Genomic DNA, 25949 nt, shown 5'->3' on the forward strand with positions numbered 1-25949 from the left:
GAGACGGAATACGTCCCTCTGTTGCGACATTAGCCTCAGAAGCCTCTTGTGTCCCTACCTCTTGGCCAGGAGCCCTGGGCTCAAGCCCCACCTGCTCCATATATAGAGCATATATTTTTGAACTTGAGCCCGAAACTTGGGAGCTATTTATGTTTCTGGTAGAGAACACGCGGATACTAAATTAAAGGATCTTTAGAATGTAACTAAAAAAATTCTGGGATATACACATGAAAGAACCGAAACTAATATGATCATTAGAACCGGGTGTTTTCTGAAGCATATTTTAAACTTTCGTCCAGCCGTCTAGATGCTGTTTAAGCTTCAGTGAATTCTAAAGAACATTAGGAATAGGAGGCCATTCAGCCCCTCCAGCCTGCTGTCCTGCTCAGATCTGTTTCTCAACGCCATTGATCCGATTTTGCTCCACATTTCGAGCGAAAATCCGACCAGCTCAAACTCCAAAGCTCCATTTTGTCCACTGCACAAATTATAAAACTAATATTTATTTTGTAAGATAATAATGGCCTACAATTAAAATTTAATTAGAACGATTCTTTGTCATTAAATATTAACCTGAATTGCTTTTATCTGAATGCGCAATTTAATTAAGTTAATTTCAGTGCACACTTGGTCATGAGTCCATCTTTTTGTTTTTTTTATTCTTGATATCACTGTTTGACTATTAATCCGGAGAGAGACCCAGGTAACGTTCTGAGATGCGGCTTGGAATCTCGCTAACCAGACGGTGAAAGTTGAAGTAAATAAATACCCGGAGTAAAGCGTCTAATGATGATGAAGACAACCCGTCCTATCTGGTTCATTAATGTCCTTTAGGGATATAAAGCCATCCTTACTTGATCTATCCTACATGGGACTCCATTGCAATGCGGTCGACTCTTAAAAACAGAAATTGCTGGAAAAGCTCAGCAGGTCTGACAGCATCTGTGGAGAGAGAAATCAGAGTTAACTTTTCGGACCCAGTGACTCCTCTTCACAACGGTCTGCCAGACCTACTGAGTTTTTCCCGACAATTTCTGATTTCTAGCATCTTCTTTGAACTTTTTGAATTGCGGTTGACTCTTCACTGCCCCCTGAGCAAGTTAGAAATGGAGACTAGCTGTTGGCCCAGTCAGGGACACACATATCCAACTCTGCATTTTTTTTTCTATATGTCATTAACGGGCAAGGTTTCAAGTTTAAATTAAAATAAGTTTTTTTTTGTTTTACAATGCAAGTTAGTTATGAATATTAGCTACACTGTATTCCCAAACATTTCCCAGTCAGAACTCTGCTACAGATATCCCAGTACTCTGCTTCTATAACAACCAATTGGCAATGGGTTCAATTCACGACTTCCAACTTTAACCCTAGGAATTTTTCTGGGTTGTGTTTCTAATGTCGGATCTCCTGGACGTTATCTCATAAGCGTAGTGTTCAAAGCAGATGTGTCCTGGCGAAAGATAACGGCATCTGACATAGTGCAGCTGTGGGTAAAGCGAGAGACAAGGGGAGGTGTCTGCTACTTTTGTTGTTGTTGCACTATACAGCTTGACAGGGTCAGTTTCCACAACGTCTCCTTTATTATGGCGGTTACCTTTCCCTATGGACACTGTGTTAAAGCGTGAGGTGCTGCTACCAAACGCCTCAAGTCGATCTAATTATTCGCTTCCAAAACTGAACTCATCCATATTTTTTGAGTCCACCCAACGATTGCCAAATGCAGTGTTGCCATAGTTACAGCGAGCCCCATGAACCCTACATTCAGGAACAACTCTTCACAGGGTCTTTATAAACTGTCAAGGCAATTGATGTACAAAGACAGTCGGAATTATTTTCAAAATATTAACAATACAATCTATTCCCAGGAGAGAAAGAGAATGAACGTTTAGTCTTTTTCTTTAATTTTATCAGTTTATATAGAAAATCACAACACGCTAGTTCACTTAAAAATATGAAAGCCATTTTACAACAAACATCGTTTTCACGTTAGAACAACATCAGCCACTAAAAAGTAAGGGTCGCTATCTGAATATACAGTATCTACATGTTTAGTATCTACACTTATCTACACTAGCCCGCTGTTACAGATGCCATCCTTTAGGTTACTGTCACTCCATCATGCATTGTCTCTGTTATTAATATAATTATTTGAATCATCCACATTGCAAGGAATAATAAATATCAACAACTTCATTCCGCGATCAGTTCAGCAATAACCAAATGTTGGCACTATAATTTGAACAGGTAATACCCCTGTGTGTGTGTGTGTGTGTGTATGTGTGTGTGTGTGTATGTGTGTGTGTGTGTATGTGTATGTGTGTGTATGTGTGTGTGTGTATGTGTGTGTGTGTATATGTGTGTGTGTGCGTGTGTGTGGGCAAATTTCAACATATCACAAATAGCAAACGATTAGTCGGCGATTAGGTTTTGCATCTCCCTTCCTGTTTCAGAATACATGCAGAAATTAGGGCATTCTTTGCTAGACATCAGAAAGGACAAGAAATCCGAGTGAGTTAAATTTCGGTCACCGAGCTAACGCAATGAAGCCTCTGGATTGGGCTGACTGTCTAATGGCGAGTGCCTGTATTTTAACAATAGCACTGGAATAAATGTAAAATACATCCTCACATCCATTTCCCAAATATATTTAGATGCAATCTGCACACAAAAACGAGAGAAATACATATATATATATTAAATTAAAATATTACAAATGCTTGGATCAGTAGATAGCTTTAAACTTGCATTGCATAACTTATCAACGATAATTCATGGTGAGTTCTGAAATGATTTCTTACTTTCGTTTGAAAACATAATACTTAATGCACCGGGAATGTGATGTCTACTTTATTTATCTACCAGGCCACCGGTAGTAACACGCAATCAAATAAATGTCGTTATAGCCTGGATGATAGTCGGCACCGTTGATACAATCAAAGCACACTCTTTTATAACACAGGAACGGGTTAAGCCTTTAGCTGCGTGGTTATTTGCTCTTGTGAATTTGTCGCCATCGACCCCCGTCGCAAACAACATATGGCTTCTCTCAAAGCTGAAATTGCAACTAGCCCCCTTTTTTTTGCCGTCTAAGAACAATACAATAAAAACTCCAGTTGCAGTGTGAGGTTCCTATTCACTGTCCTCAGTGCAGCCAGTCACGCCCCGACCCTCCATCCGACCACGTGGGACAGCACCGCCTGGGAGCACCCACCCACGCATTTCCCCAATTGGTCAGAATCTACCGGCCTGCGGCGGCCGATTGGCGAAGCGCACGTCAATCAATAAAGGAAGTTACCAGTCACAAACACGGTCATTGCAGTTGCCCTGATTTCTGACCAATCATGGCTGAAGTCCTTTAGCCAGCTGTAATGCGATTGGTCAGTGGGCTATCAAATCAGCTGCCGCTCAGTCACTGACCCCTTCAAGTGAAATATTGAGTTTCAGCAACTTGAAGCTGCCTTGAGCTGCAAATGGTGGAAATAATTCCATTAAAACAAAGAGACAGGTTATCCCCCGTTTGGTTTGTGCATCTTCTTTAGTTTGCAGCATGAGTAGTTCCTTTCCTTAAAAAGTTACAAAGTACCTAGCCCATTCTCGTCCTTGGCGTTATCTGTGCCCATAGTCATAATTGGTAGGCGCTGCACTGGCTGGGTACATGTTTGCAGTTGGGTTCATGTGATGGTAGCCGTGGCTCGCTATGCCAGAGAGCGGATAGGGAGTAGGCCTGGCTTTGGCACCGATGTAAGCATCGTGGTAAGAACGGTATTTGTAGGTGTGGTGGAGGCTGTCCGGAGGCTGAGGGTGAGGCTCCAGCCGCAGTTCGTGTGGCGGGCTTGGCCGGGTGAGCGGGTGCAGTCCGCCTGGGAGAGCCGGGCTCAGCACTCGCGACATGAGCTGCTGCTGATGGGGGTGATCCGGGTGCATGGCCGTCCGGTTGGGATCCCGGTCATAGTCACCTCTGGCATCCGCATCTACCAAAATAACATGCCAAGGTTTAGAAACGCATACACCGAATGTCCCGGCTCACAGTAACATCAATCTGTGACATATTGAATTGTCAAGTTATGAAAATATGCTTGCTTAGATAGACTTGGTTGGGCCAAAGTCGGAATTCAATAGAGAGTTCAGGAGCAATTTCTTTAACCAGGGAACGGTGAGAATGCGACGTTCGCCATCTCAGGGGGTGATTGAATCGATTAATATAGCCACATTGAAAAGAGAAACACTTTAAACATACAGAGGGGAAACGAGGAGACAGAAGGCTATGGTAATGGGTTGAAATGGAGATAGGAAGATGTTCATATGCAAGTTAAACACTTGGGACTGGGATTGTTTTCCTTATGGCGGGGGAGACTGAGATGGAATCTGATTGAGGTGTACAAGGTTCTGATGGGCACAGACAGGGTAGGTAAGGAGAAACATTCCTTCTTAGTTGATGGGTCAATAACCTTGGGGCATAGCTTTATGGAGGAAGAGGCTTAGAGGGGATTTGATGACAAAACGTTTTCCCCAGAGGAGGGTGGGAAGCTGGAACTCACTGCCTGTAAGATGCAGAAACTCTAATTACATTGAAGAACTATTTCGATAAATGCTTGAAACGCCATAGCATTCAAGGCCAAATGCTGGGAAATAGCATGAGAAGAGATAGATGTTTGACCACTGGCGCGGACGAGATGGGCCGAAGGGCCTCTTTCCTTCCTATAAAATCCTTGTGAATAGACCAATCCCGCTGTAAAGTTTAAGCAGGTTTCTCCATCCCGTCCCTGTTCTGAACGATTTCACAAGACATATAAATGTATTTTTTTTTCTCCCACTGTCCCTTAAAATAAAATTGTAGGAAATGCAAAATTATGTTCAGGATTCCAGGTGAAGCAAAGTGAATTCAATTCAACTAGTTTTGGAATATGAACACTGTGTCGTTATTATTGCAACCAAGGTGTCTGTGATTGCAGCTAAGAATGAGCGGCACGGTGGCCTCGGGTGATTATCTGTGTGGAGTTTGCACATTCTCCCCGTGTCTGTGTGGGTTTCCTCCGGGTGTTCCGGTTTCCTCCCACAGTCACAAAGATGTGCAGGTCAGGTGAATTGACCATGTTAAATTGCGCACAGTGTTAGGTGCATTAGTCAGAGGGAAATGGGTCTGGGTGGGTTACTTTTCGGAGGGTCGGTGTGGACTGGTTGGGCCGAAGGGCCTGTTTCCACACTGTAGGGGACTCTAAAAGTGGGCGGCACGGTGGCACAGTGGTTAGCACTGCTGCCTCACAGCGCCAGAGACCCGGGTTCAATTCCCGACTCAGGCGACTGACTGTGTGGAGTTTGCACATTCTCCCCGTGTCTGCGTGGGTTTCCTCCGGGTGCTCCGGTTTCCTCCCACAGTCTAAAGATGTGCGGGTCAGGTGAATTGGCCATGCTAAATTGCCCACAGTGTCGGGTAAGGGGTAAATGTAGGGATATGGGGGGTTTCGCTTCGGCGGGATATGGGGGGTTTCGCTTCGGCGGGTCAGTGTGGACTTGTTGGGCCGAAGGGCCTGTTTCCACACTGTAAGTAATCTAATCTAAAAATAACAAAATTACGTTATGCAGCGTTACTGATAGAGTAATTTTTTTCGGAAGTGAAATTACTTGAAGATGGGATTGATTGTAGTAGCTGGGTGGTTGAGTCGGATTAAGATTCTGGTAAACCAGCCCCTAACCCATTCTTGGATGAATTACAACAGAAACGCAGAACTTGGGTTCTGGGAGTAAACTGGCTAGCTCTACCCTGGCACCACTGCTTTGTTACATCACAAATAGAGGATGGAGGGCAAACCGGAAAACAGCTCTCCCCGCGGCGAAATAGAATGGAAGGCCGCAAAGAAAATAATTTCGGTTAAAGTAATTCAGGTTTACTCGTCTCAAAGCTCCTTGCAAGAAAGAGGTGGTGGGTTTGGAGAACATTTAGGCAAAAAAAGGCTGTAAATTATTTTCCTGAAGGTAGTGTTCTGGCGAAAAGCGTCTTTCTTTTGAAACTCGAGATGAGGTGAGACATTGTTTTGAAGTGGGTGCAGAGAGTTGAAGGATAAAAAGCAAGGTGAGAGGCTGTTGTCAGCGTTATCCTCATGAAAATGAAAATATGTGGAATTTGCTTGAACGACTCTGTCCAAGGAAAGGTATGTTTAACTATTTTTCAGTTTCCCGGCACTTGGAGTTTGCACATTCTCCCCGTGCCTGCGTGGGTTTCCTCCGGGTGCTCCGGTTTCCTCCCACAATCCAAAGATGTGCAGGTTAGGTGAATTGGCCAGGATAAATTGCCCGTAGTGTTAGGTAAAGGGGTAAATGTAGGGGTATGGGTGGTTATGCTTCGGCGGGTCGGTGTGGACTTGTTGGGCCGAAGGGCCTGTTTCCACACTAAGTAAACTAATCTAATCTAATCTAATCTAATCTAAAGCCAGGAATCTCTCCACCTCTTTCTCATACTTTTGGACACTCTTCAAAACCTACTTCCTGGACCAACGTTTTGGACATCTGACCTTATATTTCTGTGGGGTTGGGAGCTGGTTCACTGATGCTCCCCAGTAACACTTAAGGACGTTTCATTGTTTCAGTTATTGCTTTGCCATAACATGACGTCCCAAAACATTTTCCAGTAAATAAAATACATTTGAAAGTTAGTCGCAGTTGCAATGTAGAAAACAGGGAAGCCTATTTGAACACACGCGGTCCCACTCAGAGAAAGGGCAGTGATCAGATCAGCTCCTTTGGCAGTGGTCTCAGTTCAGAGATGCACCTCAGAGAATGAGGCACTCCCTTTGTACGGCATTCAAATAGCAGCCTACAATATGTCCACGAATCGTTGGAGTGGGACTTGAACTTACGACCTGCTGACTTAGAGACCAGCGTGTTCTCATTCTTGCTCAATAGTAGATGGTTGCTATGGCGTGGCCACAGAAGCGTCCACAAGCCCTGGCACTTCTAGGTTTCAATTTGACATGTGCTACACACATGTATTCAGAATCATCAGAGTTGCTGAAGTTATTTCGTTATCTCTGAAGACTAGAAATCCACTCTTCAATCCTTAGATCCACAGTAAGATGATCAATCATATGTTCTAGGTGCAGACTAATTCTAAATTTACACATAGCAATCTAATTGAGGGAGCTAAGGTGTCTACAAAATCAAAGGAAAACTTTACAGTTAACACCTATTAAACATCAACGATGTGAGAAGGACAGAAAATGCTCCCTGTGCCCTGGTATTCCATCCCCTGACCAACTGTACACAACAGAAAAAAACCCACAGTATTTTGTGGTTTATGGCATCTTGCTGCGTGCAAACTGGCCTCTAAGGTTTACCGGCATAACTGCACTTCAAAAAGTAAATCATTAGCTGAGTGAGTCCATGTAACATGTCTTAATGGTTTGGAGGTGCCGCTATTGGACTGGGGTGTAGAAAGTTCAACATCACACAACACCAAGGTATAGTCCAACAGGTTTATTTGGAAGCTGACGATGAAGGAGCAGCGCTCCGAAAGCTAGTGCTTCCAAATAAACCTGTTGGACTATGACCTGGTGTCGTGTGATTTTTAACTTTGAGACAGCTATTTCATACCTTTCTAATATGAAACAATGATAAAGACGTCCAGAGTTAGTTTGCCTGAAAGAAACGGGCTGTTTGACTGGGCTTAGTCAGAGAAATGCAAGGACGTACCTTTCTCACTGCCGTTCTGCTGTGGTGAAGACACGGCGTTCCTGTTTCTGGCGAAAGCACTGATTAACTGTAATGACCCAGGCCTGTGATTCCTCGGCCTAAAATATGGTACAAAACTGTTCATTTGAGAACATTCATATCAATTCCAGGTATTGTTTGTATGTTTTGTTTTACTTAAAAAGTCGACAATACAGGCAAAAAATATTTCTTTTGAATTACGTGTTTTAAAAACCTTAATCACGTGAACAAATACAGTTCATCTCGAGCGGAGAGTCAAAAACACAAACTTACCAATCATCAGGATCGCAGTCTCTGAATCCTTTCGCAAAAGGATTGCTGGCGATCTTTAGTTGTGTTATCTGAGGGGATTAACAATAAATATTTACTTGCAGTTAGGGCTTGAGACAACAGTGAAAGTAAATATGTACAACTTTTAAAATGATTCATTTATTTGTGTACAGAATAAACATATCCTTCACTTTAAACAGTGAAATACGTCTTATGACATGGGAGATGCAGGTGCTGCCTCCGTTTTGACTTTGAACGTTTAAAAAAAAGGTTTAAAAATTATTTCCAAATAAGGGAATTTTTAAAAAGTACGAATAAATGGATATTTTGAAATGGTGATGTATGCACATCCACAGCAGATTTAGCCTTTCTAAATCAGGCTGTTTACCACAGTCAATAAAATGGATGCTGCTAATAATTGGTCACTTATAATGGCCCAATGCTACCTTATCCTTGATTTCAATGCACAGAGGAGTCACATTTCAACTACAGATACCGTTGTATTGAACAACTTGCAAACATATCGAATTATTAAATAATAATTTCTCGCACACACAGTGTTGTCACATGCAGAAATGATCAGGCGCGAAATGTTATATTGTTATTAATTCATGGTTAAAATATGCCCCTGTAAATGTCCGGAATGGCTGTAAAACAAACTTTAATCCGTTATTGACAGTTGCAGACGGAAAGGTTAACTGATGGGAAGCAGGAGGTATGGCAGGCAGACCGGGACCAGCTGCTCACAGACATCAGGACTATGCCAACAGCTTTACACATCGGTATTTCAGTTCTTTAAAAAAAAGAAACAGATTTACAGCCTCAAACAGTATTGAGACATCAGTTCATATCTTACTTCTTGCAGATTAATATTTCAGGAGTCTGGCAAAAGTAAAAAAAGAATAAATGCAGGGCAACCCAGTGTGTCTCTTTGTAACTGAGTCACGCTGCCTTTGACTGACAATTCTTGCTGAGTTGCTTGCCGAGAGAAAAAAATGCAGCCGAGGCCTTGAATGTACACAGATAATTGCGTCCCAGTGGGTTTTAGGAAGTTTTCTATAGTCATAATTGCAGGTCCGGAGCCCTTTGGGGTTGGCTGAATGTGCAACATTATGGATTTGGAGCTGAACTCCCTCAGCTATCGAGTTCCGCGCAGAAGTTTCAGGAATGAGTTGAACAGATGCACTGGAATGAGGGTACACTTTTCCCCAGATACTCTCCAAAACAGACTTCAACTCTCAAACGGCAACCGGGAACTGCCAAATCAAATCTGGCTCTTTCCTTTCTTGAAAAAAAAAGATCTGCTTCATGCTCCAAGCTTTCTGTAATCAGGGTTCATGCATGCCAAGCCGAGATGTACAACAGATGATAGAGCAAAGATCCGCAGGCCTGACACTGGTGACACATAGCCGTGCTTCAATTTTATATGCACGGCAAATGCAAGCGAGACGGAGCATTTCAATCTTACTTAGTTTTATAGCTGTTTCGGCTGGCCCTGTATAATTATTTAAAGGACAGTACAAATTTAAATTGTCTCTCTCCACATTTGACACCTGGAAGGGAATAGGTTGCCTGTGTGCCCTGTAAGAATTGCAAATAAGGCAAATACAAATCTCTCCCTCATAGTTCACTACAAACGGCGCATGGACTCTGTTTGTTTATTTACAGTTGTTGTGTGGAATATCTCATGCCAATTGCGGCAAACCCGTCCCAAACATCGATAAACATTCATCGATTGGTCACTATAGCATTCCCCCCTCCCCCGGTTTCGAGTTCATTAAAACTAACTTCAATCAAAGTCCACAGTTCACGAAAACTAATCGTGACTCAGAGACCCCAAGCTTTTCATCAATGTTCAAATTCAAGTTAGCTGTGCCCTTTAACTGCTGGAAATTAATGATGGTTTCTGGATTTTAAAAGAAAATCCTTCCAGGTCGCCATCCATCATTAACAACTTTGATGAATGATTATCTCCGAAATCCGGCAACCGCATCACTGTGAGGGCAGAGGATGATTCCAAAAATGACTAATAATCATCAGACACACTCGCACACACATACCCGATGGTTCTGATAGGCCGTGACCGCTGTAAATCTTGTCTCCTCAAATAGAAATGTTTTAAAGTTTTCCTCGGCATATTTTTCACTGTCCTTCCTGGGATCGACATACACGACGTGGAACCGCGGCTGGTATCTGTGCATGGAGTTTAATATAATCTGCGTTGGGGGGAAAAAAAACAGACAATTTCAAAATTCACCGCTTCTCAGCCTGACACCCAAGCCTGGAAAAACAAAAGAGCGACGTAAATCTTCAGCCTACTTACATGACCGTTATCGTCCAATAAATTATTGGTTAGTTTTAGCTTGTCGAAAGAGACGATTTGCTTCATCCACTGAGCGCCTTTAGCTGGGGAATCCGGGTGATAATGTACCCTACCTGGGGTGGCTGGATCTGCTTTCCCGGCCACAAGCCAGGAGGAACTATGAAAAGCGTATCTGAAAGGAAAGGACAAATAAATAAATGCTGCCATTCACAAAAGAAGTAAATACGGCCGATTCATTCATAAAGTTGGGAAATCGCAATCAATGAACCAGTTTGATGTATGGGGCTGGGCCAGCTTTCAATTTTAGGAGCAAAGCAGAATTTTATGCCGCACTTGTTTGAGGAGGCAGGTTAACTTGGCTTGTGAATAAACGAAGCATAATTATTGTGGCTTTTCCTGATCCCTGCTGGGTGTTGCAGGCGCCAGGATTAAAGGGTTTCTCGTGAAAACTGAACCACTCCGTGTTTGCAGTGCCAATGCTGATAGTACCTTGCATGGACAGACTGGGTAAAGTTAAATCATATGGGAAGCCAAAACCAGCTCATTAGCAAATTAAGCACGCTGGAAATAATAGGACTCCAGTGGCGCGGTGGTAATGCTCCTATCTCTGAGCGAGGAAACACGCATTCACGTCCCATCCGCTCCAGTGGTGTTCAGTAACATCTCTCTCCCCTGGTTAGAATATATCTAAACTGAACGCATTTAACTGGAAATGATTTCAAATATCTGGAAACAGAGTCCTCCGGAGAATGCACATCACCATAGGCCTTTCCACTTCACGCTTCTTAAATAAGTAATCCAATTTAGAATTCCATCATGCTGACACAATGTGCATCTTAATGCTCCTTTTTTTTAAAAAAGAAAATAACGTTTGTGTTTAAAATAACGAATGTGTTTAAAGTGCAGGTCAGTGAAACGCCCCATGTCCCCTCGGCCCGACCTGTATCTGATCATTGAGCAGATTCTCATTCCACGCGCATGTACTCGGGACCATAATGGGTAGAGATCTACAGCACATAAAAAGGCTCTTCGGCCCATTGAATCCGCCCCGGACAACAGAAAGCACTTTAACTATTCTAACTCCATTTTCTGGCGGTTACCCGTTGGACTTCTGTCTTTTAAAAAAAAACCTAAAATTGCTTGCAATCATAGACATAATTATCTGTATGTGTTCCCGCCTGGAACTTTTGTTTTAGAATTGCCCAAGCAGTTGTCAGCTCCTGTTGTTCCTTGAAAGAAATCTGCCTTAAGTCGCAAAAATCCACCAGGAAAGCGCCTGGTGAACACGGTTGGCTAGGGGTTAGTACACGACATTGAGGAGTTATTTCGGACCATTTCCCTTCCTTTCCAGAGTTTTGCATTTTAAAAGTCGGCTACAATAAGTTGTCGCTGGTCTGGTAGTTTGCTGTTTTCAGTATTTAATAGAAGGTTGATATAGCAAAGAATTTCATTTCAACACCGGAAAGGTGACAGAGGCCGCTAATTATTGCTTTTCCAACACATGCTTTCATTAAAGATAAAGCTAGAAGTAGTCTTTCTACAATTTCCCATGAGGCGGCTTCAGCCTTCCTCATCTCTGACCATTACATTCACAGCAACTGAAACGGATTGCAGGCCTGTTTGCCGGCCGTTCTTGGATGATGAGTTGCAAGTGGTCCGGAGCCAGCATCTCTCTCCATGGAGAGAGGGACAGACAACTGATTATGCAGAGCTCGAAGGTAACCACTCCATCAGCATTGGCTAAGGTGGGGAGGCAAGATCTCTGTGAATTACCGCGGTCAGTACAGGGGGTGAATCCAGTTTATTGTGCATAGGCCTCTAGGCAACTGAGCTGTTCCGTTTCCTCCCCTCTACCATCCGCAAACATTTAAATATTCCTTTAGGCATCAGCAAGCGATTCATAATACACATTGTTCAATCCGCCTAAATCATCCATTTCTGTAAATTGAAACGAAGCCTGTTTGCTGAGTCAATATTTACTGCAACAATCCCACCACAATGTAACACATTGATTCAGTTTAGTTTCCATGATACAGCGAGCGAGAAGCAGTTGTGGGTTTAGATTTAGGGGGAAAAACTGTTCGCAGTGAGAGAAAATAGTGCAGCAAAATACCGCGATAAAAGACTATCAAATATATGCACCTCTATTCCTCGGAACGTTAAAGAAACTTAAACAAGTCAGAGCGAAAATTTGTTTGCTACTCCCCCCCCCCCCCCCCCCCAAAATTAAACAGCAAATTGCAAAGGACTGTTTTTATTTCCAAGTTAATACTGATTTACCCTCCCTTGAACTGGATTATAACAAATTAAATCACTTCTAATGTTTAAAAAGTTGCATCTTTCAATGTGTTTTTGGAGTTCATCAAGGGCGGTTGTTTTATAAATGCATTGGTATAAAATAAAGCAGCAATGAAGAGTTTTGTTTTGGCATTGTATGTTTTCCTGGAGTGATGTAGACTTTGTTTTGCTAATTTGGACTTTATCTCTGCTTTTTGGAGCGATGGCTGATTGAACCCGCCCCAGCGCCTATGCTAGCAGCAGCTGACATTCTGATTTCTGTCTGTCTCTCTCTCTAAGGAAATGGTGCAAAGTTTTATTTTACTTGCCGGTATCTTTTGTCGTCGACCGGTACAAAATCCATGAGCAACATGTAGTCAGCCATCGGATCCATGCCGAAAATCTTCACTTGAAATGTAGGAAACATTCTCCTGAGGATGGGAAGAGAGATGAGAGAGGCGATTAAACTGTACCGCCACTGATTAGCAAGGAGCCTTTACAGATGGATTACTCTAGCGGGCTCCTTCTAGCTTTCAGGCATTCCGCCGGTTACAAAAGCGAGCGTCAATCTTCTTCATGCTATTCTGAGGTCTCTGCTTTTAATCTTAAAAAAATATAATTCATCGTGCAGGGTGATAGGATTAGAATGTGCTTTTACATATTCAATTCCCATCTGGAGAAAGTGTAGCTATGTATTTAATAAATAATTATATATCTCAGCCCACAATGACCTTCATTGTCCTATAAAACCTTTAATCCACACCTCCCCCACGTCAGAAGGTCAAAATCGTGCTAATTGGATCTATCTATCTAGTTATAAAACTAAGAGGCCTAGAGTCTTATCCTTCTCTTCAAAGTTAGAGATCGTCATAATGATTCTATTAATGATGTATTTTTTATTTTAAATAAAGAAACCCAATATCGAGCAAGTTAAGATATAATTTTGGGATGGAAACGCTATCAGATTCCAATGTGAAACAAAACTGAAATTGAAACATTAACTCTCTTCACAGAGTCTGCTGCTTCCAGCATTACCTGCCCTCCTTCCAAATTCCCAACATCAGCAGTGTTATGTCTTTGAGAAGGCTTAATCAAGACATCTGGCTGTGACCATCCGATAAAAAATATTTTAAATGCCAAATAAAAGAATTTTAAAAAGACGTACGTCAAGAGTCTCCATAAAAGGATCACAACAGGTGAATAATTGAAATTAAGGTGGAAAACTAGCTTACTGCAACATAATATTGACTGAATTATGTATGCGCCTGTCTCCATACAAGAGTTCAGACAGCTATCCTCCCATCAAAGTTCAGTTATTATTTAAGGATTTTCTGTTTTGGTCTGTGCGTTAGATTCAAATAAAATGTATTTGAAAGAAAACACACACACACACACGCACACACACACAAATGATTGCCATATGTTACATTGTGGTTTATGTGAGTTTATTTTACGTACTTTTCATGTTTCATTGCACTCCATCTAATCCTAAAGTAGGCACATGCAGAATGGAAGTGTTCTAGGATTGTTGTGTGTATGAGTCTGCATGTATGTATGTATGTGCGTGTAAGGATGTGCAGTTGCGTGTCTATATGTGTGTAAGGGTGTGTGCATATGTGTACATGTATTTGAGATGTGAGTTTAGATAAAAGAATTTGTATACAAGAGCTCAAGAATTATTAAAATTATTTTCTTAAAATTCAACATAAATTAAAACACGAAGTTTGAATAAGAGAATCTTACAAACGTTTATTTCTCTAGTGAGAAAATGCCTGCTCCACAACATTATTGAAACCGGGCGATTTCAAACCACAGCCAATCTTGTCACAGTGAAATCTTGAGTATATTGTACTCTGCAGGTTTATCGGCCTTATTCTCCCGTTTACATTGAAGAAAGTGAAAAGCACTTTGTCATAAAAGTTGCTGTTAATATCAAATGGGGAGGGGAGGACTGTGAATCAGGAGAGTGGGATTGGACACGTGTGCACAATCCATGGCCGAATGCCCTGACTCTTTGGCCGTACACCTAGCATTCTGATAAGGTTTGAATGTTTGTTCTTGGTCCTTATTTGTCGGCACAACTTACAAAGAAGGGCATGTTTTGAGGCATTGTGTTGAAGGTTACATTATCCTGTCGTAGTCACTTGTTGCTACAGTCAGAGCAATCCCTCTAAATAAGTTTTCTTGGAACTATATTGTGCCTGAGCGATCTTCTCTTGCATTGTGTGGGGCCCATGGGAACTGAACTGATTAAAATCGTTCACTAAAATATGGCGTATCATTTAGTTGTGATATAGGAACACTGCTTTCAATTTTGACTCACTTTCGGAAACTATCGAGTCAGGGGTGCATTATCTTTCATGCTCCTGGACAATAGCTTTCAGTTTAACATCATTTCTCGCTGACCCGTTTGGAAGGATTCTCCAGTCATTTTTTTAGTAAATTAAAAAAAAACTGCATTAAAAAAACTAAACAGCATGAATCACGACGGGCTGTGCAATTGCACTGTACATAGTCCCGGTGATCTACAAGATTCTACGGGGTCTGGTCCAAAAAATCCATAAGTATATTTGGCAGTTGTTAAACGGATTAGTTTGATGTTATGCCAAGGTATTAATACAGAGAGGGAGAGAGGAAAAATGAAGGAATCAGAATTTTTTGAGAGAGTGCCATAATTCTGATGACGAGTTATGGCAAACATAACCCAAAGAACTAATGTAATACGTACAGTCAGAATTACTAAAACTTTTGCCGAGGAAACGAAGAGAACTGGCTACGTCAGAACATCAGCTTAACTGATACTTTAAGAAAAAAATAAAAAGCCTTCGGGTTCTGCAGAGTTTGAACGGGTGCGTATTCCAATATCGGTGCGGCTGATCCCCTGCACTGTGTTCCCGCCGTTTGCTAACAGGACAGCAACTAGAGAAAAATATTGCACACAACCCCTGAAGACGCGGGATGCAAAGCAAATGATGTCGCTGTTGAAATCAGGCGCTGTCTAAATGTCCTGCTTTTTTTATATAACGCTGAAAATTTAGCGTGACAGAGGTCTAAAACATTTCTTTGGTAATTTATGTTCTTTTAAAATATCTGGCATTGATCCCACACGTTCGCGTTTTAAAAACACTGCTTCCACCTTGTACAATGTTATGCAAGTTATTTTTATAGAAAAAAACATGGCCGGTTAAATTGAGATCTTAAACTATTTCGATTTACTAAATTGAGGCTAAGGTGGAATAGTTTTGTTTTTAAAAGTATCAGAAAATCTCAAGGTTAGAAATTGTGCAACGTTTTGTGTAACATTTGTTTTATCATTCTGCAATACAGAGTGACAACTCAGATACTGTCTTAATGATACGTTATATTAGTAATTATATATAAACTGCAGAATGGCGCTGAGGGACTGGTATGAGGAGGTTCGGGTGGGGGAGTCAGAATTTATCATTTTGTCCAGAGTTTCAGTCAAGTTTTAAATGGACTCCAAATCAATTTTAAATGAATTGGATTTTGTAAAATGTAAACATTAAACTTTCGATTCTTTTACCTAAATGCGGGGAATATTTACAGTTCGAAAAAGAATGAACAATTCCATACTCTTAAAGACAAAAGATCCACAGACTGTGGTCAGCAATCAGCAATGAAACAAACAGATTTTAGCTTGTTGCAAGTGTTTTTTTTTGCAGACTCTCAACCGTTTCACTCATTTGTAAATCCAAATATTTCAAAGTTAAAAATCACACAACACCAGGTTATAGTCCAACAGGTTTAATTGGAAGCACACTAGCTTTCGGAGCGACGCTTCTTCATCAGGTCGCTCCGAAAGCTAGTGCTTCCAATTAAACCTGTTGGAGTATGACCTGGTGTTGTGTGATTTTTAACTTTGTACACCCCAGTCCAACACCGGCATCTCCAAATCACAAATATTTCAATGCGTTGTGACTCTGTGCTGCCGCCGCGCTATGAACATCCTGTAGGTCTCCAGCTGCCCAGGGGATGGGAGTGGGGCACGGATTGAATGGGGCAAATCGCGGGCTGTGTTATCTCGGAATACTGAGGCTGAGTGCTCACAAAGCGCTCTGATAATAGAAGCTGCAAGTCAGAGACAGAGGGAGACAATGCTCCGTTTTTATCTGTTTTCACAATCTCCCAGGTCGGGCTCTCGCTCGTGCGACATCCCCCCCTCTCTGGAGGAGAGAAAGATGTGAATGGGACAGAGAGAAAAAAAAAGCAGGAATCTATCGGATTCACTGCCGGGAGACCTAACGTCAGAATCCTGAGTTCACCGCGGGGTAATGCAGTGTGCTCACTATCTCCACATCTAGCGCTTCCAGGCAGTAGCTTACACCCCATCCTCCTCACACCAGCCCCTCAGCACTATTCTGCAGTTTATATACAGTACTAACATTATATATCATTAAGAAAGTGTCTGAGTTGTCAGCCTGTATTGCAGCGAGCGAAGTCTCGGCATGTTAAGTTTGATTTGGGTCACTTGCTGCGTTCTATGAGGATCTCAGTAGCGCCCAGAGACAGAGAGACAGCGGCGATTAATTCCGAACTTTGGGAATTACTCTAACCTTGGATTCGAGCTCCCTAAATCTAATTGGGAGTTGGGGGGAATGGGAACTGAGTCGGTGACCCCAGGAATAGTTTGAATATCCCCGCTGTTTTAAACAGTTTAAGTAAATACATTGGAGTCGGGTTGACTTTTAACTGGATGAGGTTTTGATTTGACTAGAACTGCCCAGATGAAAATTGTGCACTTTTGTTTTGCGTCAGTCTGTCAACTGTGTTGGAGGTTCGGCCCAACTTAAAAAAAAAGTTTTCCTAACAAAGGGAGATTTTGTTACTGAAAGTTGAATCTTGAGTAAGCAACAGGTTTGCAATGAGAGGTGGGGGGGGTGAGAGAGAGAGAGACAGCGATTAAAAAAACACAGACAATTGTGAGAATATGGCGGCGGCTGTGTGTTTTACCCGCTTCTTACCTCCCGGCTTTGGTGACTATCATCTCTGTGCCGAGTTGGTTAAACTCGTCCCACAGGGCTTTCATTTCCAGTTGCACTGTAATGTTCGCCACTTTCGGGTTCTTCTTCACTGGCGTTTTGCTACTGCTCGCGGTGAGAGAGGAGCAATTGGAAGGGTCACCGCCGCTCTCCGAGGCCGGGACGGAGCCGCCGCCGCCGAAGCTGCTGCCGTAGCCGCTGTGCTGAGCGCCCGGACACGCTTCGTAATGGCTTTCGTGGTTGTAAGGACCCGGCTCCCCGGGAGAAGGCGCGAGGTGATAAGCTCCAGACGAATTCAGGCTGCTAATACTGTTGGCAGTAAAGGCTGCAACATCGCAGAAATGAGAGAGCTGGGTTAACCAGGGGCTGGAAATGGCCGAGATCATTGCTCAACTGACTCCAGGCGGTCTTTACGAAAAAATGGGATTGAAATATTTTCCTTCTCTTTCTATTAAAACCAAACGATTTAAATATTTTCCAGTTCGGACCTCCTTTCTCTGCTTCCTGCCCTTTGCTCTGTCTCTGTCGCGTTCTTTGCCTCTTCTGTACTGTCTAGCTCTCCTGGACTGACCTGAGTGGTAATGATCTCCGCACTGTTATAGTGCTGCTGCACAAAACTTGTTCAGAGCTCTTATCTTGACTGGATGGCGTCCCATGGCTATGAAACCGGTTCCTTTCTCTCTCTCTCTCTCTCTCTTATTTAGAGAAACACTTACATGGGTAATGCGGAGTTCGCCGCCTTGCAATGGAACTTTGATGCTTCTGATTGACAGAAGAGTGCCACCTTTTTCTCTTAAAAAAAACAGACACTTTCCAACACCCCAGTGGATGTTGGTGGTGGGGGGAGGTAGGAGAGAGACCCCAGTCCCATATACACACATTTAAACAGTGGGGAACCACCCTGGCGCTGAGAACCCCTTTCAAACCACAACAAAACAGTAAAGGGGACCGATTGTCAAATTAATTCCAAAACCAGACCCTTTCCCCTCCTCTCCAACCAGCCCCCTCCCCCTCCCAGCCCAGCCTGAAAATTGGACTCAAGTTTGTTTCTAAGGGGTGGGGGTGGTGTAGGGGAGGAGAGGACGTTCCCGACACATTTCGCTCACCGAACATTAGACTGGAGGGTTGGGGGGGGGGGGGCGGTAGGGGTGGGAAATGACACATACCAGATCGTATTTTCATTTGCGCTGCTCGCTGACACACTGGCGGCAGACCGCGCGGTGGTTTGGGGCCCCTAGTGTTCGCATTGAGCACCTTCCTTCGCGAATCGGGAGAGAGGGAGAGAGAGAGAGAGGGGTAGGGGGCGGAATTTCACCCGAGACCAGCGTTTCTCTTTCAATCTAACGCTCACGCTCCGCAAAAAAACCCCCAGGTGCCCCCCCCCCCCCCCCGGTCGCTCACCCACCTTCCATGTCTCTTGTCACGGTGCTAAAATGCATCCTACTGCAAGTCAGGCTGGCATCGAAGTGTTTGTCGAGGACAGGACTTCGCAGAATCGCTTCGTTTCCTGGTTGCCGGGTCGCTGTAATCAGAGAGGCAATACTGAAAGCATTCGCCTTGGGAGAGAGAGGACTGTTCTCGTCCATAGGAGACGGTGCTAAAAACACTCGATTCTCCCTCTGTTTGCTTCTGTCCTCACCCTTTTAAAAAACAGAGCGAGACACCCGAGCTTCAGTTTGGTTTTTTTTCCGATTAGACACGGATCTCCCTGAATTTAAAAAGAAAACCTTTTTTTAATTGTCTTTCCCCCTTTCCCAGGCATAAAGGGAGAGGGGAGTTACATGGGATGGGTCTTCCCGGGGTTCACATTTTGCTCGAAGCGCCCCCTGTTTGGTGCTTGATAAACAAAACAACAAAAAAAAAGCGCCGTTATTACCTCGATTAGGTCGGTCGATTTATCGGGAGGGGGTGAGATGGGGCGGGGGCAAAGGGGGTTTGTAACTGTCGGAGCTGCTCCATGGCGCACGGATTTATCCCTCACCCCCGCACCGCCCCCCTTTCTCGAGAACTGCGCGTCTGAGCTGACCCCACAACTCCCATTCACAGCCGCCTGGCTAATTCACGGGGGCAGGTCCACCTCAATGGAACGGCAACGGGAAAAGCGATCGCCAAAAGCGGCTGATCCCTCCCCCTCACCCCGCCGCCTACCCCCCCCACAACACCCCCTCAGCCCTCTCTCACCACCCACCAACCCTCCCCTTCCCTCTCCCCCACCCCCGTCCCCAATCCCTGCCGCACCCCGCGCACCGCCAGCAATGTGCTTCCCATGTGCTGTTTTATTCGAAGAGGTTCCTGTCAATCATCTGAAAAGCAGCCCGAAAGACGGCGAGGTTAGCGGAGGGGGGAGAGGGAAAAGAATGAATTCAGGTCATTTCAGATCTCCGCCGAGCAGGATTCAGCTGCTGTGCTGAATTAAACACTAAACCTGAACAGTTGGCAATGGTTTCAGGCTGTAAAGGTGTGCGCTCACTTTCCCTTCGTGACAGGGACACAGGCTATCAACAGGGAGAGCAAGTTGCGAACAAAAAATAAACGACATTCTCCCTTCATCTGCGGCCGGCTGTGGGCCCTGTCCACTGGAGATGATTACAGGATGGCCAGCTGTCCAGTTATCAACTATTAGCCTGAATGTGACTCTGCTCCATTTGCCAGTGAGAACCCTACTCACTGCTGCTCCCTCTCCGCGGGTCCAGCTACCCCAGTGTTTGAATATAATCGACGTTAATAAAGTACCGAAATCCAACATTTCTCAGGCGGAATGTGTGGCAGGGTTGATTTTTTTTGCACAGCTCACATCAAGATTCCGATTCTCTGGCTGGTTGATAGAGATTTCAGTTGCGCGTTGGGTTGTACCAGTCAGTCCGACAGGGTTTGCAAGCAGCTACGAAGGAGACTGTATGTCAGGTCTCTACTTCAGGTCCCCTTCGCGCTCGCATGCATCTCTCTCTCTCTGACTTCACAATACCTACAGTACTTACTAATTCATATCAGTATTGAGGGTGGGTTTTGGCACCGCTGAACACTTTTAAAGTAACAGTCAGTTCACACAGCGTCACGACCTTGTATTAAAGTCTGCAAATAATCTCCCATTACCTCCAACAATGTTTCATCAAATTATATTTACTTCAAATAGCGGAGGCGGTTGTGTGATCTCTCAGCACCCTGAACATGATGTTGGCAGTGTACATTTTCAAATTTAATTTCGAACCATTTATACGTGTTTCATTATCAAATTAACACGGAGGCGAAGGAGCTGCAAGCTGTGGGGGTTGTGTTTTTGTTTTGCTTTCGCAGTCGGTTGTCAGAGTTGGGCCCGGTTTCAACCAGTGACGGCGAAATAACACATTTCGGATCTGCCCCAGAGGAAATTGGATCTATTTTCCAATTGAAAGACATTTTAGCCCATTGCTCTCTCCTAGAAGTTAGGCCGGGAGAATTGAGGGGGCTGCAGGTCCCACTAGCTATGTTCTAGCTGCCAGGCTAAACGGTGAAGCGTCTCTCTATTACATCAAATTGCTCCAAACGCATAAAATCAGTGACTAGAATCAAGTCTGAGCTAACATTGTTGAACAACACAGGGCCCTTTCAGGATTCTGGCCTGCAGTATTTAGGCGGATTGGACCTTCTGGACGTTTGCAGTGTATTCCCATGTCATGTTGAAATTAGGCATCTTTTCTGTCGGTGTCAAGATTAGTTATACATATGCGCACATATATAACACCATAAACACACCGGATCTTTTATGTAAATATATATATACATGCATATATATGCGTATACAAAATATATAAAATGTATATATATACCTGCACAAATATACATACATACACGTGTATATATAAAATATATATTATACATACACATGCGCACACATATACATATATGCATTTATGTGATCTGGTGTTCTTATAATGTTTTATTACAGACACGTTATATTGTAAAGCATTGTTTAAAACAAAGCAGTTTACCCCGGTTCTTCATGAATACATTCGCTAACTCCATGCCGGCGTCGTTAACGCGAGCTACTTGATGTCCTTCCAGTTCTGAGAAGGGTCACTGGACCCGAAACGGTTAGCTCTGATTTTTCTCCACAGAGACTGCCAGACCTGCTGAGCTTTTCCAGCAGTTTCTGATGTCCTGTCATGCTGCGGGACATGCACGCTGCTGCATTGTTGCTGGGGTTTAAAACGACAAGATGGGAATGCCGTCAATGGCCGGAAATCCTCCGTGCATGGGGCTTCTCCCCCTCCCCGTTTAGCAGCAATCCTTCTGACCGCCAATAACCCCCTCTCCCAAAATACAGAGGGACATATTTGAAGACCACCTTGTGAAAGGGTCTTATGTATTATGACCATCAATCGCCAGAGATTCATCTGCTCGCCCCAATCCCTCCATCGAGATTTATTCAGATTTTAAGGAAAGGCCGTGAAACCTGTGCGAGAGTTGACTGAAGTATTTACTTCTTCAAGTAGCTGAAAGCAAATCTCTACAGATAAGAAAGACAAGGTGATTCATGTTCTGTCTGTGTAATGTACGAGCCAAATCCGACGCTTTTAATCATTGCCACGTCGGAAGTGTCTTTTTTTTTCACTCTGTAGGCGTTAAAAGATAAAATGCATTACCCGGGTACAGGAACAGCTGAAGCTGAGGGGTTCTTTTCTGCGGGAGTCCCTAGAGACCAAGCAACCCAGGACTGCCCCGCTATAAACCGGGACAGTAGCCCCGTCCACCGACAACTGCCCAGAGATGGTGGGATTCGACACAGAAACTCACTTCTTTTGTTTAAACTAGAACTCCTTTTTTTTAAAAAAACGCTGAGCTATTAGTTAGAGCAGATGATCATATCTCGTTGGAACTGCCTCATTGCATTCATTTAGACCGATACCACACCTGCCCTACACCCAAGGTTAACTGGGCCAGCGCAACATGGAAGAACACTCAAAGACCACTTTCAATGCCAAGAGATTTTGTTGAAAAAGAAAATTACATTTAAATAAGTAAAATCAACTCTCAAGATTGTTGCCTGTTGTCACCCTCAATCAAGCCCACTTAATTCAGACATTGTCAGAAATGATTCATGAAATTATTCCTTAATTTAGAATCAGTTGACATTACTGTTCGGAATAAGGCAGTACTTACATTGCAGTTGGTGATAAACAAACATTGCTTTCCGTACAGATTCTTTGCCAACCTCTCTTGAAACTCCCCAAGGTCTCTGCTCAAGAATGTCCTTTTAATGCTTTTTTTTGGGTCGTCCTTGCTATTGGCTGCACGTGCGCCTCTGGTCTCCCTCAATGACGCATCAAATTTACTTTACCATAAAGTTTTATTCGACTCATTAACGGTCAGTTGAATTGTTTTGCACGCTTTGCGCATTATACTTTAGTCTTACACCATTCTAGCCTGTTCAGTTGCTGAGTAAATTAAATCTTAAGGCCTTCCAGACACTAAAGTGCTTTAAAAAAAAGCTGCAATTAACGATTTCGTGGATTCACTATCTGTGTTCACGCATAAATAAAAGGTAGGATAATTAAACTCAGTATTCCTGTCCCTTGTAAACGGTCCAGATTTCCTAAACGCCCTTTGGTGCATGCACACGATCAGTCTAAGTTTGTCTAAAGGTAAACCCTTAGCTGTACACAAAAACACGCGCGGGATAGAAACGCGCGTGGTTAACTCTGGATCTTTAGAAATAAATGTTACACCTGAAAACTGAGATTGATGAATGAGCCAGTGTTTTTGTTTTACTGCCATTCTGAAACTGGGAATCCTCCAAACATTGGTTTAAACGTGAGCAGGCCTCTGTAACATTCATTGATCAGAAAGGGGAACGGCAGGGCTTTGCGGGGGGTGGGGGGGGAGAAGGGGGGGTGGGTTATAATATGGACATTAGCATCCTACCTATTACCTACTCAGATTTATAAATGCAGAATGTTCGTGCTCTCAGTTATAGCCTCGACTTCTCTTCCTTAGGCAGGAGCTTTGTTAAAACTAGAAAAACCAGGGTCTGGTTTTACACCGGCTTTTTAAAGGACCTCTATCAAAACCGTCAACTTACTGACAGCCCACCTTTCTGGGCTCCACTGTACTCCGCTGACGTTCCGGAAGGACGAGCAGGGATTTTTTTTTAATTAAAAGAAAGAGTTTGCAAACTCTCAGACAAGTCTCTGCACAACATGCCGAGCTCTCCAATTCTGCCTGTTCCTCGCGAATGTGCACAGACACCTCTCAGGGCTGTCCATGCAACTCCGGCAACAAGCTGCAGAGCACAGCGAAACTTCACAGCTTAACCAGGGAATTAATTACATTCGGAACTAACCCCTGGCTTTCATTTTAAACATGGTGTGGAGGTGCTGGTGTTGGACTGGGTGGACAAGGTCAGATCAGACGGCCCCAGGTTATTTGAAAGAAATCTGTTGGACGATAACCTGGTGTTGGTTGACTTCTGACTTGGTCTTAAACAGAAGCAACTGGAAAACCGGGGAGGGGGGGGGAGGGGGATTCTTAGCCGGTGAGGAGCACCATTCGAATCGTCTTTTCCCAGCTCCCCCACCCCCCCCCCACCCTAATCTTTCCCACCCTAACAGTGCCCACTTCAGATTGTCACCGTCCCGCATCGCAAACAGCCCGCGATTTCCCAAGTTACCGATTCTGTTGAACCGATTCAAGCAACCTCAAAGCGTCCCTAGTGCTTCGGAAATTCGCCACAGCTTTAGCAAATAAGGAAGGGGTGCAGTTTGCGAGAATGGTAGCACTTACGTCGGGGTTAAATCTTTGAAGGAACCGCGTCCTCTCTGTAAGTTTTGCGATGGGATCCTTTACCTTGCCCCTTCAGCGCGGAGCTGACAGATGCTCCATGTCTCTCTCTCTCTCTCTGTGTGTGTCTCTCGGCCACAGTCTCTCCCTGCCTCTCTCTCTCTCTCCTGCGCCGCGCCGCTTCAATTTTCTTTCATCAATTTTCAGTTCCAGCACAAACTTCCATTTTCCCCGTTGAAGGTCTTACAGCTGAACGTTCAGAACTCGACTGGAAGAATCTCCCCCCCCTCGTAACCTCCTCCACCACCTCCTCCACCCCCTCCCTCCCCCTTACTTCCACCCACCCACACTTGCAGTTCACGACCGTGTGCAGAGGGAGCTCAGAATTCTCATCTAAAGTTGAATCAATATTACTTACTCGGTTTTCTCCGAAAGGAATGACATCATTGATCGCTGACCTAGAAGGAATTGTAACTTGCAATCACCGTTTTGCCCTGGTCACTGAGAATTATACATTGTTGAATCCCTAAGCAGTGGAGCACATGTTAACCATTTATAAAGATAAATATGCTCCCAATCGCTCTCTCTCTCTCTTCCTTGCTTTGACTCCATGTGTTCATCACTCAAGTTGGGTCCAATCTCTGTAACATTTTTGGCTTTAATTGTTATTTCTAACCCCACCCCAGTCCGACCCCACCCCCACCCAGGATCGTTCTCTCTTTTTTAATGAAACCCCCAATGTTGAAATAGGCGACAACTGACAGAGGTGAAATATGAATCGCCCTGACAAGTATTGAAAACTACAAATTCCGCGTTTTTACTTCTGTCAAAGACACAGCAAAAGGCGAGACCGCCTACATATTTTGCTTTGTTTTTAGAGACGCGTGTATAATGATGCACAGAGATCAGAAAAACGGCACTAACCCGCTATTGCTCACACATAGTCCTCAGAAACGTGGCATTGAATGTCCGAACGCAGTCACACCACCTCTCCTGATACTGAGAGAGAGAGAGAGAGAGAGCGAAATTTCCATATCCAATTCATATTCTTTAATTTGAAGAAAATCCATTGTATAGGTGGGTTTTTGTTTTAAACAAGAAATGTAATGAACAATAAAACGTCAAATGATACCAACACGTTTCTTCCCCTTCCAGAAAACAAATGTTTTCTCACATGGGCAGTCGGTCTAAATATTCGCACGCTACCTATCTGGGGTTGTAGTTAGCCTAGCCCCAGTCAGGGAAACCGGGTCTACAAGTGAGCCGAGGAGGCTTTTCAGGGACACCTCGTCTTCGGACATTGTTTACACAATGATTGGATAGTGTCCACGCAGAGGATTTCGACTGATTCTGCAGATGGCAAAGTTTGTACCAGATACACCTTAAGCCAGAAAGGATTTTAAAGCATTGGTCGGCGCCACGGTATGTCACGAATTGTCCTATATAGATGGTCCATGCCGATATTATGGCATTGATATTTGGATCTAATACCACTAACCGCCCCGCACCACAGCCCGCCGTCACACTGGAGACGTGAGTTTAGGCGCTTGGGTCGCTTTGTGAAATGCTCTTCTAGCGCGACCAGAACACAACAACAACTTGCATTTATATTGCGCATT

At 43.8% G+C, this 25949-nt stretch overlaps 1 protein-coding gene across 11 annotated transcripts; it reads right to left on the reverse strand.

The window, feature by feature from the left end:
- Positions 1-1880: 1880 nt before the first annotated feature.
- tbx1 (T-box transcription factor 1) lies at positions 1881-25275 on the reverse strand. 11 transcript variants are annotated; one of them, XM_060843447.1, is made up of 9 exons: positions 25255-25275; positions 18980-19096; positions 17557-17899; positions 12904-13005; positions 10298-10469; positions 10035-10190; positions 7978-8045; positions 7687-7802; positions 1881-3971 (listed from the first exon to the last, which is right to left on the reverse strand). In XM_060843447.1, exons 2-9 carry the CDS (start codon positions 19011-19013, stop codon positions 3607-3609), a joined length of 1356 nt encoding a protein of 451 aa, XP_060699430.1. In that variant the 5' UTR covers positions 19014-19096; positions 25255-25275; the 3' UTR covers positions 1881-3606. The 11 variants fall into 11 exon arrangements, with proteins under 11 accessions (XP_060699430.1, XP_060699429.1, XP_060699427.1 ...); XM_060843446.1 differs by lacking the exon at positions 25255-25275 and adding an exon at positions 24749-24942; XM_060843444.1 differs by lacking the exon at positions 25255-25275 and adding an exon at positions 24397-24602.
- Positions 25276-25949: the final 674 nt, after the last annotated feature.

The sequence above is a fragment of the Hemiscyllium ocellatum genome, chromosome 24 (genome assembly GCF_020745735.1).
Source record: "Hemiscyllium ocellatum isolate sHemOce1 chromosome 24, sHemOce1.pat.X.cur, whole genome shotgun sequence".
Classification (NCBI taxonomy): Eukaryota; Metazoa; Chordata; class Chondrichthyes; order Orectolobiformes; family Hemiscylliidae; genus Hemiscyllium; species Hemiscyllium ocellatum.

What these genes read in the sequence shown, in the direction of transcription:
- tbx1 (XM_060843448.1), bottom strand. Translation starts at nt 19,160, where the DNA reads ATGGACGAGAACAGTCCTCTCTCTCCCAAGGCGAATGCTTTCAGTATT. An exon ending in ATAGTCACCAAAGCCGGGAG is followed by an intron (nt 13,006 to 17,556) that starts GTAAGAAGCGGG and finishes TCCCATCCTCAG; the next exon opens with GAGAATGTTTCCTACATTTC. An exon ending in GTCGACGACAAAAGATACCG is followed by an intron (nt 10,470 to 12,903) that starts GCAAGTAAAATA and finishes CTTTCCTTTCAG; the next exon opens with ATACGCTTTTCATAGTTCCT.